The 12,139-nt window shown below is 36.3% G+C and overlaps 1 protein-coding gene across 3 annotated transcripts in view; it reads right to left on the reverse strand.

Annotated features, from left to right (window-relative positions):
* LOC120637660 (filamin-A) overlaps positions 1-12,139 on the reverse strand; it is a 123,780-nt gene that overhangs the window by 6,939 nt on the left and 104,702 nt on the right. For all 3 annotated transcript variants that reach the window (XM_039909587.1, XM_039909585.1, XM_039909586.1), the window contains exons 29-47: positions 11,836-11,995; positions 10,726-10,874; positions 10,471-10,543; positions 10,208-10,375; positions 9,535-9,704; positions 9,081-9,173; positions 8,544-8,688; positions 8,149-8,234; positions 7,880-8,072; positions 7,215-7,436; positions 6,541-6,704; positions 6,099-6,249; positions 5,306-5,554; positions 4,345-4,565; positions 3,746-3,953; positions 3,216-3,344; positions 2,953-3,117; positions 1,997-2,154; positions 1,513-1,692 (exon numbers count right to left, since the gene is read on the reverse strand). In XM_039909587.1, coding sequence (XP_039765521.1) covers positions 1,513-1,692; positions 1,997-2,154; positions 2,953-3,117; positions 3,216-3,344; positions 3,746-3,953; positions 4,345-4,565; positions 5,306-5,554; positions 6,099-6,249; positions 6,541-6,704; positions 7,215-7,436; positions 7,880-8,072; positions 8,149-8,234; positions 8,544-8,688; positions 9,081-9,173; positions 9,535-9,704; positions 10,208-10,375; positions 10,471-10,543; positions 10,726-10,874; positions 11,836-11,995 — 3,084 coding nt within the window. The remainder of the gene's footprint in view (positions 1-1,512; positions 1,693-1,996; positions 2,155-2,952; positions 3,118-3,215; positions 3,345-3,745; positions 3,954-4,344; positions 4,566-5,305; positions 5,555-6,098; positions 6,250-6,540; positions 6,705-7,214; positions 7,437-7,879; positions 8,073-8,148; positions 8,235-8,543; positions 8,689-9,080; positions 9,174-9,534; positions 9,705-10,207; positions 10,376-10,470; positions 10,544-10,725; positions 10,875-11,835; positions 11,996-12,139) is intronic.

Raw genomic sequence — 12,139 nt, forward strand, 5'->3', positions numbered from 1 at the left:
CATTGATGTTTAAAATTAAACGTCGTGAAAAAAATCTTGACGATGTAAACATATGTCTCGCTAAAGTAGTACAATGGTTTGAGGCTAATAACTTAGCTCTTAACGGAAAAAAAACGAAGAGTATTAAATTCACACTACCGAATGTTAAACAAGTAAAAACCATTGTACAACTTAATAATGAGGAGTTGGATTTGGTGGATACAACAATCTTTTTAGGAATAACTTTAGATGCTAAGCTTCAATGGGGCCCACATATAAATAATTTAGCGAACAGACTTAGTTCTGCAGCATACGCGGTAAAAAAGATTCGTCATATGACAAACATAGAAACTGCTAGGCTTGTTTATTTTAGTTATTTTCACAGCATTATGTCCTATGGCATTTTATTATGGGGTAATGCTGCTGATATAGATTCTATTTTCGTCCTGCAGAAAAGGGCTGTTCGTGCGATATATAAAATGGGCCCAAGAGAGTCATTAAGGGATAAATTTAAAGAAGTTAAAATAATGACGGTGCATAGTCAGTACATATATGAAAATTTAATCTATGTCCATAAAAATATATCAAAATTTAAAAAGAAAATGCACTGTAACAATATAAATATTAGAAGCAAAAATAAACTCGTTGTGCAGTTTACTAGGCTACACAAAATTGCAAATTCATTCAAGGGCAATTGTATATTATTTTATAACAAATTACCAAATGAAATCTTTGAGTTGTCTCTCAATAAGTTCAGAGTTTATATAAAACGTAAGCTTACAGAAAAATCCTATTATAACATTAAGGATTATTTAAACGATAAAAAAGCTTGGGTGTGAATTGCTCTAGCTTCATAGTTTAATTTAAATTTACTGGAAGATGGTGATAACAAAAAAATAAATTTACCCGGCTAAGTTTGTTGTGGGCTCTTCTTAGACCAGGGCGCGTTTGGAACCCTCGTAGCTTTAGATTTAAGTTGGCGAACGAAGTTATCACCATCCCGTTACAATTATGTAAACAATCATGTATGAACGCTTCATACGTGCCTGTGATAGGCCTACATGAATAAAGAAATTTTGAATTTGAATTTGAATTTGAATTTATAAATTACACCACACAGATTCTCCTGCTTTTCGCAGAGTATAGCAAATTAAGCTTTATTTTGATAATATATCATGGATTTCCGCAAAGTAACGCCTGCTTCTATCCAATAAGATTAGAAGATAAACAAATTTCAGAAGTGAGGAAGCAGAAAAGGGAATAAATTAAATCCGGGCCAAAGTACCAAAATCACATTGCAACAATAATTGCTCAGCCGTGCAAATAGATTATTATTAGTGCATTACATCCATAGACTTTTTTCGAAACTTGTAAGTGCCAAGTCTTTGAAGTAGCCGACGCCCGCCTTTCGGCATGACACGGCGCTTCTTAATCTACTTCTTAGTTTCTCCTTCTTCTGCATTGTTACTAAAGTCGGAGCGGAATCGTGAAACTTATAAAAATATGTCTTTCGAATCTACCATTAATACTCACTTTAACAGAGAATGGGCTGCCTGGCAAAGGTCCCGAAGTCGTGAATATACGAACTTCGTATAAACCCACGACTAGTGGTATGTACGCACAGAGCCACTCTCGCGGTGCACCCGCTGCCACTCGACATTCCAGGAGGCCTGAATCTGTATTATCTTCCTTAAGATCTGTCAGTTTTTCGACCTGAAACATTTCTTTATTGTGAATTTATCATAATTATAATAAAGAAAATTAATTCCCGCTTCATAATAATCTACTAAGCAAAAAAAAGACACATAAGTTGCGGATGAAAAATTTATTTGAATTGAGTCACTCTATTTAGTTCAGGGATTTATCCATAACAGAATTGACAACATAGAAGATGGTTAAATTAAAATTAAACAATTAAATACTTTGATTGAGCATCGCTCCCTCTAAAAATAAAAGCATATATCAAATATTATTAGGTGTATTAGTTTGTTCGTCCAGATTGGAGCCTATATTATACCTGAACGGTGGGTGCAGTGTCTTCAACACAATTAATTGTGAAGGCGGCTTCTTTACCCACGTGCGCATGTGCAAGTCCTGTACCCGAGCATTTTGCGGCGTTGCTTGCTTTACCGCTTAACACGCCTAGTGATACTGGACTTCCAACTACTGGCGCACCTGAACGGATAACGATTATTTCAATTATTTTCATTGAGTAAATCAAACCAATTTACACATTTAAGGCATTGTGAACTCTTTTATCTGTTTGATCGTGCATGTCGCTAGGTTTGCTAGAAAAATCATTCACCCAAGTATTTAAGAAAATATCTCAGGTTTTCTTTTAAATTTTAACTTTATATTCCTATAATTTTAGATTATTACCATAATGGATTAAGACAAATGGCAGGCAATGGTCCCAATTCTTATGTCCACAAATATCTAAACTAAACGAAAATGACAAACTTAAAAGAGTGCTATCCTTTTACGTACGTACGTTGGAAGAAGGATGGCAATAATTTTAAACCTGTCAGTTAAGTTTAGTGATAACGGCTAACTTCCGTTTTCTATATTCAATCTAACTGGAATCTGTTGATATGTTTCTAAGCAATGTTGATTAGTTAAAAATTGTATGGATATTTATTGCCAATAACAACGTTGCTAAATAATAAATCTATCGATTCGTAAATGGACGTAAGACATCGTGAGGTTTCTCTGCATCGTTAGAGTCCATACCGGACTGAAGTGTATCGATAATGCAGTCGTATTTATATCAAAATACCCACCAACTGAATATCATAAACATTGGTTGTTAAGCAAATATAATTCAGATGTTAATAAAATAATACTTGAATTCAGCAAAAATAAGATATTTTTTGGATATACTTAAGTAAGTAGATACATCCCAACATCATAGGACAGTTTTTCAAAATTAGTCATCAAACCTTTCGGTTCAATATCGAGCAAACATAAACTTACCCCCGTATGTTATATAAATACGGTAATGTGCCGGCACGGAAGGTCGTAGCCGAACTTTATGCGTGTGCCCATCTTCCCGTATATCGATAGGTAAACGCACTCTTCTATCGCCCATTGCTTCACAGACAACTTCTAATTCTCCAAGACCTGCATCTTTGGTATCAACTGAAAATAAAATAAATATATATTAAAAATATACATTTTTTATTTTAATGAACGTACATATTTAATATGTTATTATTGGGCTTTTATAGTTTAGTTACCTGTAAAATTTATAGGTGTTTGCACGATAATATTCCCAGTTGGTAAGCCTGATAATATAACTTTATGGGGGTCAAAAGATTCACACGTGAATGGACTTCCAGTGACAGGTTTTGATAGATGTAGTACTTCTGTAAAAGTAAAAAAAACATACTAATATTATAAATGTGAAAATGTGTCTGTTTTTTGGTTCTTTGTCACCGCTGCACCGATCTTAATGCATTTTGCCAAAGAGATAACTTGCATCGCGGAGACGGAAAAATAATACTTTAAATATAAGAATAAAAAAAAAACTTAAATATCTCGAGAAAAATAAGGGTTCCTACGAGATTTGTTTTGCAGTGTATGTTAGCTATGTTTGGCTCAATCATAACAAACTTGAACCAATTTTAACGTTATTTAGTACAGAGATAAATTGCATCCTGAAGACGGACTAAGAATGTAAAAAAAGGCAAGAATTTAAAAAAATATTATGTACAGATTTTAAGCACAAAATAATATACAATAAATTTATATTTAGCTCAGAATTTACCTATGGTGCTTTGTCCAACTTCATTGATGGCAAACTCGGCTTGTAATAATCCAGATTTGGTCTGATAGCATCTGACGGGTAAAGCTCGAGACCCCGGACCAGAGACAACAACGTCGAATTCCCTAGCTGGGCGACCTAATGTGTCGATACTGAATGACGCTACTTTGCTCACTTGAGCCTGGTAAAGACCTAAACCTGATGCTGCTACCTGAAAAGAAAAGTCAGGGTAAAAACCAGATTTGACAATTCTGTACAAATTTTATGGTCTTTTATCTTAATTCAACTGTGCAAAAAAAGTAAAACTTAGTAAAGGTAGGTATGCAGAGACAACTTTTTCCATTGGTTATTTGCGTTCTCATTGTTGTTCTTAATAACATGTACTTATTTAAAACAGTTCTAATTACATTTTATTTCACAATATCGCGCAAATAAAATGAACATCTGTCATAATTTTATGCAAAAATCGGTGCAAATTGTTAAAAAAAAGGTTTTCGTGATTTAATTGTTTGCATAAAATGGCAAAAGTATTTATATGTGTGGAAACTTTGGTAATTTGACTTGTTAGCTAAGCGACGAAATCTGATAGTTCTCGCACTAACCTCTTGACCATGATGTGCCGGTAGAACATCAACAACTAAGGGTTCTTTTGAAATTGGAACGCCACTCCACAATAAGGCTAGTCGGTGGGTCGCGGCACGGGAAGGATGCCATACTAGCTCCATCCTTGCTCCGCCTCGTCTTCTCACTGAATGGGCAACGGCTGCTCCGCCACACCAAACTCGAGCTGACAGTCTACCAGCACCTGCTCCTGCCGTACTCACTGCAGGAAATATGCATGATTGGAATCTGTCTGTCTATTACATTTCAAATATAATGTACAGTAGGTACGAGCTCTATAAGTTGCATGTACCGAAGTATATCCCGAGTGGTTGCGATACAATTTTTAGAAAGTGAGTTGTAATCTGTGGTGTTTGCCTATGGTATAATGCCCAGAAAAAACAAAATAAATTTATTTCAAGTAAAGTATAAGTCAAGTCTGTCTGTTTGTAGTCACTCTACTATAATAATATCGCGAACGTCATGCTTCAGAGTAGGCTAACCGATCCGTTCGCAAATTTTCTACCATTTACTTTAGGCAAGGGCGACGATATTATTATTTATTCAAGTAACATTTATAAATAAAAACGAGAATTATGGATGTCCTAATATTTTTGCGGATTTTTAATGTATCGAAATCAGCATGAAGTGAGCTGATAGTTGATACTAACAATAAACTGCTGTAAATCAAACACGTCAATTAAATAAAAACCAAAACGTTTGGTACTTCATTATTACACTAGTACAATGAGAAGAGATTAGGTAATTCGTAGTCCACCACGATGGTCCAGTGACATTGGTGGCCCTTAAATTTTGGCCAAATGTTCCACGTTTTGTACATTTAGCCAAAATTTAGCCATTACCATCAACTATTCGTACCATAATTTTTGCACTCTAATAAAATTGAATGAAGTACTTTTACTTGAGAGTAGACGTTTCACGCTATAAGATTAGTGAACTTACCAGTGAGTATAGCAGGTCTGTGCGCCACCGCGTCTCCAATGGACAGTACTTTAACTGCTGAAGCATCAAGTCCTTCAACTTCGGCGATAGGTCCTCTAGGGCTCTTTACAAGGTAACGCCCAACTCGGTTAGCAGGAAACGTAAGTAGACCGTTGTCTTCCAAGTTGGCTTCGGATATACGACTGCCGCTGGGTGACAATACTTCCACATCGGATAGACTTTCATCCACTTCTATTGCGGCTACACCTCCTTTAGCAAAAGTTAAGGAAATAGCTAATAAGATTGATGCTACAATACTTAATTTTTTTTTACTACGAGAATACACACATCGCCATCTAGCCCCAAAGTAAGCGTAGCTTGTGTTATGGGTACTAAGATAGCTGATGGATATCTTTATATATATAATACACGTAAATAATTATAATATACTATTAATCACCCAGACACTGAAAAACATTCCTGTTTATCACACAAACATTTTCCAGTTGTGGGAATCGAACCCACGGCCTTGGACTCGGAAAGCAGGGTCGCTGGCTACTGCGCCAATCGGCCGTCATTTATAACGATGATTTGGATTGCTTGCATTCTTGTGATTTGATTTTAACAACAGTCAATGAGTCATTATGATCTAGCAATAAGAGTGCAAGCTTGTTAAAGCACAGACCCGCTTAAATTAATAATGTATTTAAAACAAGACTATGAAAGTTTTTCTTCCAATATTGTTCAATTATGAAGCTCCTAACAATTCCTTTATTGTGTCTTAAATTTCGTAAAACCTGTTAGTTTAAATTACCTATTTGTACGTAAGTGTGCGGTTCGCTAACTCGACACACGAAGGGACTGCCGGGTACGGGTTGCTCATTGAAAGTGACGGACACGCGATGTGGCTCGCGTGACACCGGGACGAATGTCACGTCGTACAGACCCCGTGCAACTGCGACTACCTAAAAGTATTGAAAATTAACAATATTGAGAATTTCGAATACCTTAGTTGAAACAAAAACATTTAACGTATCATTTAAGTCACATTTTACAAGAGTCACAAACACAGAACACTATTAATACATTAAACGAAACAACTTGCTATAATTTGCGCATCAACGTACGTTTTTATTGTTTACCATTTTTCAGATATTGTGAAATCGTATCATTAAATATAAATAATAAAAGAAATATTGATCAGTGTTTTCAAAAAATTGATTTTTTTAATTTATTGTTAAATTACAATTATTTACTTCGGCTTTAACTGTAGTTGAAGGTGTTGAAACCACTAGTTCTAGAGTTCCCTCGCCAGCGCCTGCTGCATCTACGCTAAATGTAACCGGCTTGCCAACTTCTACTCCACGCTCTTCGTCAGCACTTTCATCTAGACTCAGACCTTCTAGCGTGCCTTCAAGTTCTATAAATAAAAGAGTATAATTATTTGCTGTGTTCATAAGGCAGCAGAAATTGATTGAAACGGTAAACTGTTGTTTCCGTCATTCGTTTATTTGGTTTTAAAACAGTAATTAAATTTTGTATTAAACTGCAACATAATGCAAGCATAATATGTATGATGTATGTAGAAAATAAATTTAGAGCCAGGATTATGCCTTGGCGAACACCAAATTAGTCAAATTATTTTTGAAACATCATGAGAAGGCCTGGAAAACTTGATTTAGGGTAAATTGTTGTATGTAAAATGCACTATCTTAAACTGAAGAACTTACCTTTTTTTTGATATACCTTCTTAAAAAAATGTAAATCAGCTGGACTTTATAACTCTTAGGTAGCGTCACGCTATGATGACTGGAATCATATCAGGCTTTTGATTTTATATAATGACTTTTTTTTAAAGAAATGTTGATGCTAATTCCAGTCTGGTTATTAGTTTAAATATTGTTTAACCTGTCAAAGTTCAAGCACTCACCGCCAGCTCCAAGTCCCGTAACTCTGACACGTCGCACGTCGTACACGTTACAAGTGAACGGGGAACCCGGTACGGGTCGCCCAGCACATTGCACTTGAACACTATGCCTTCCAACTGCTTCGGGTGTGTAAGATCCGGTGTACCGACCGTCCCCTGTTGGTGTCACTCGTGTGCGGACGCTACTACCACCGGGGCCAGTGACGAATATTGTGGGTTCACCAGCTACAATACACAGAAGTATTGTCTTTAATGATTGTTATCTTTGATGTTTAAAACTAACATTTACAGATGGCAGTCGTACGTTATTTATTCAGCGTATAATTTAAAAAGACTATAAAGTTCAATATAAAAGTTATAATAAAGGCTACGCCTCATAAGTGCGCTGTGTTGCTTCGTCGCAACTTATAAATACATTCTAACATGTGGCAGGTCATCCTTACTTAATATTATAAATGCGAAAGAATAGTTATAATATATAAATATATAGTTATAAATGCGAAAGAATAGTTGGTTAGAGAGTGACATAGGTTACTTTTTACTCCAGAAAAACAAACGGGAAATTTGAAATGCAGATGAGCGCATTTACTGAAATAGTACTGAAATAGTTGCTTAGAACTCGCTTCGAGTTGCGCATGCTCATGGAAATACTCTCGCACGTTACTTACTATGAAAGCCAGTGAGGTGAATCTCAGCCGGTTCTCCTCTTGGAGCTGAACTTAAGCCAGGTCCAGCGGCTCTTGCATCCGCTGCGGCCGCTGGAGCGGACACTATACATGTAAATGGAGAACCTGGTACAGCGTGACCATTGAACCGAACTGACAACGTGTGAGGAGCTGCTTCCGTTGGTTTGAAGTTAACCTATGAACAAAAGTTGCCTTTAACAACACGAAATGAGCCGACTCATAAGGTTATGTCCAAAATCAAAAATAAATACCTTAAATCTAGCATTTCCTTCGCTCTGTACATAATTAGGTACATTTCTGCCGTTCACAGCCACGATTATTTCTAAGTTTCCGGCGCCTAGAAACCAAAATTTTACATTAATTAAAAATCCCAACAATATTATAACATATAGTTTTGATCATAATAGTACGTACTGTCGTCAGACGTCCAAAAGTGTTAAATAAAAGTAAGTTCACGAAAAAACAACAAGCAATCGTACCATATAATCCGAGATACCGTACATACTTATTAAAACAGATAACTAAAACCGGACAATTTCGGTTTGATTTTGTACGGTGCCGTCAATCCATCCGTCTACCTTATCTATTATCCAGTTCATTTTTTAATTGAAATACAAAAAGACAGGTTATTAGAGTGAAAATTTACCGGCGTGAGAGGCATTGATAGTAAAGGCCACAGGTCTACCGACGACTCCGGGAGAGATATCAGTTACCGATACCCGAGATGCACTGTAGGCTTTCACTAAGAACGGACTGCCTTCCACATGACCACCCATTGCTCCAGCCCGTACCTATGACACAGTAATTTTCTTATAAACCCTTCAAATATCATACAAGCAAAAGGGAATTTATGAAAATTAAGCTTAATTTGCTATACTCCGCGAAAAGTAGGAGAATCTGTATGGTGTAATTTATAATTTCTTCAATCCTTATACTCCACACCAAACAGATCTTCGGCAATGTACCTTCTACGCGCGTTTCGTTCCGAAACCGGAGCATTCTCAGGAGATGTTGATTTTACAATGAATAATTGTTAACAATTCGCGGAGTATAGCAAATTAAAAGTAACGCCTGCTTCTATCCAAAGGGGATTTTGTTTGTACTACTGTGTAAAAGATTATCGCAATAATAAACAGAAAAACTGAAATTTAAGAAATGGTAAGAACTTAAGCACTAGAAATACCTCAATGCTGTGATCTCCGACATCTACCGGAACAAAAGAGATTGTGTATCTTTTGCTTGGTTCATTTTCGCCTACGGTTTCTTCAGCAGATACCTACGAAAATAACAATTCAATGGCCTTTTTTTCTTGTTTTAGCTTGTTCATAGAAGTAGCCAATTAAAAGGAATATGATTTCCTTTTACATCAACAACAGCTTTAAGTTTGACTTTCATACGTTGCGGAAGTGAACAATGTGTCTTTGTATGATTAGTTGAGTCGATAAACCCAAAATACATGAACAAATACATAATAAAATTTACTTCATAAATAATACCCACGTGGTCGTCCAAGACGTGTTAGGAACTAGCTTGGCATTTAGTTCTCATCATTAGGTCTTACAATTTAAATTAGTATGATCTGGCAGTTCATCCTTTCTACATGAATTCAAGTTAAGGATATTTTAATTTAGATTTACCTGTACAGGAACTGGTCTCCTAGCTGGGCCTAAAACTTCAACATGAGGAGAAGTGGGTGAATCTACGCTGAATGTGTACGCATCTCCAACAGACACCTTATCCGGGGATTCCCCGGATCCCGCTCCTATGACTCGCGCAGGCGCAGACACGTGGCATACAAATGGACTACCTGAAAGACAATTCACCTGAAGTGATTCTAGATAACGATACAAAAACCACTTGAATCGACGGTTAACACTGTGCGGTTTTTGGGTTTCGTTTTTGCTATTGATTATAGCTGAAATTTGCTATTCACCATAAACACCCATTCTGACCCACATCCTAGCTCATAAAAGAGAGGATGTAATTATATTTTAGAATTACAAAGTAATACAGAATACGGGAGGTAGAAACTAGCGCCTGTACATAACTGAGGTCTTTCGGAAGCTGTATAAGAAAGGTTTAGTCCTTAGTTTGAGGGCTTATAAGTAATGATTTACACCCGGCGGCGCTTTTTCTTAGTCTGAACTCTGATGTTTGAAACGCCCAAAATTTCTATTTTTTTGCGGGAACTTAGATATCTTATATGGAAATGCGACGTTTGTGAACGATTCAAATTAATCCGTCAACTACTTTCTGAGTACAATGGACACGTTTCTTAAGGAACCAAAAAATTTATTCAAAAAGATTTACCGGGCACGTGGTCTCCATTGAATCGCAGCTCAACAGTATGCGGCCGTGGATCTCTTGGCGTGAAGCTGATGGCGTATGTATGAGCACCTTGAGCCGCTGCAGCGGTTGGTACGCGTCCACCGTTGACAGTCACTTCCAAGTTGCCAGGCCCCGCTGCCATTGTTTCCACTAGCGAAACGAGAAGACAGGTTATGTAACTTTGACATCACGATAGTAGGATGTAAAACTATCTACAATCTTATATAAAAATTATTATAACTCACCTAGAAAAGTTACTGGTTTTCCGACCGTGCCGTGAGCAACATCTTTGACTCGAATGGCGGTTACGTCGTATACCTAAAAAAATCAATATATCAAGCGCCGGTTATTTCTCGAAACGCTTAAGCGAAGCATTAAATACGTTCATATTGCGACGAAAGAATAAACTGTTAAACATCTCAAAAATGAGGAAAAGGCATCAAAATTAATCTTAACTATAAGCTACAGCAGGATGTGTTAAGTTTTTATTTTAAACTTACTTTCAAATGAAATGGGCTGGCAGGTATGGGTACGGAGTCCACAAGCACGTTCAATCGATGCTCGCCTACGGCTCGCGGCACGAACTCTGCTCGAAAAGTGCCCGCACCCGCGGCCGCTACTGCCGCCGGCACCGACGCTCCATTGGGACCTACGCCCCACGATCTCTGAACTCACCGCTACGCCCTTACTCCAACTCTTACGCTTTCTTTCTCTTTTATCTCTATCTATTTATTCTATTTATCTCTCGTATGTTTTACTTTCTCAGAGTGGCATTTTTTATTCTAGACTTATCATTTTCTTGCATTTAAAAACTTCTTTATTGTTGGTTGTTAGGAGTTAGGGCGAAGCGGATGAGCTTTATAAACGAATATAAATGTATGTTAAAGATGCCTAAATAATTAAAGTTTTTATTTAAAACCTATATACATCTAAAATTAAGTTAGTATTTTCTTTTGGTATTGTGAGCGGTAAAGATCTTAGCCTAAGTTAGTAATAAATTCTATTGTAAAATAAATTGATATTTAGTTATACAAGAAATATACAATGATAAATAAAAAAGCATGAGTTATATGGTGTTGGTTAATATTGCAAAGCGATTTTTTTGTATTTTTTTTTTTTTTTTATGTTTTTATACATCCTAACTACGTTTTCAACTATTCAGTCATTCCTTCAAAACTTCTTGCCTTAAATAAAGTAATTGATTTTGACCCATTTTCGTGTCATTGTTCAATATCATTATCTATTCTGTCTTTTATGCCAGCCTGTAAAAGAACCAAAATATGTATGAAAAAATGACTTCTACTACTATTAATTCATATTTTTTTTACAACTGCAAGCAAAACACCATGACATTGCTAGATAAAGTGACTACAAGTGTTAGTTTCTAAATAAAATTAAAATTCAAAACCTGTCACTTCAGAAGAAAAGCAACACTGGTAAAAGCTCTAGCTCTACTAGTAGACCTAATTTATAACTTTAGAAACGTCAAGTATGTATGTTTGTAGTGACTACTACCCCGGAAAACAGATTCATAATAGATACAGGCAGCTCCTAAGAAATTATGCTGCTACCTTAATACTGAATGTGAAGCGAAATATTTTATGTCTTACCTTCAACATTAACCTCAATCTGGTCAAGAGTGGCAGCTGAATGATGTAATGTGAGCGAGGCAGGTTGATGTAGTGGAACAGGTCCTGGCAAAGTGACTCTTGCACCAATTCCACCACCCTCAGATACATCTATTATTAAAGGACATCCTGGTACACGCATCTGTTAAATAGAAACAAACATACATTCGGATTCCATGTCTCATATTACTTGAATGCAAAGTCTTTATTTCTATCAAAAATATCTGTAGTCAAGTGCAAGCCTACTTTGCATAATTTATGCTATAAATGCAAAAATAGGTGTCTG

This window comes from Pararge aegeria, chromosome 4 (assembly GCF_905163445.1).
Source record: "Pararge aegeria chromosome 4, ilParAegt1.1, whole genome shotgun sequence".
Lineage (NCBI taxonomy): Eukaryota > Metazoa > Arthropoda > Insecta > Lepidoptera > Nymphalidae > Pararge > Pararge aegeria.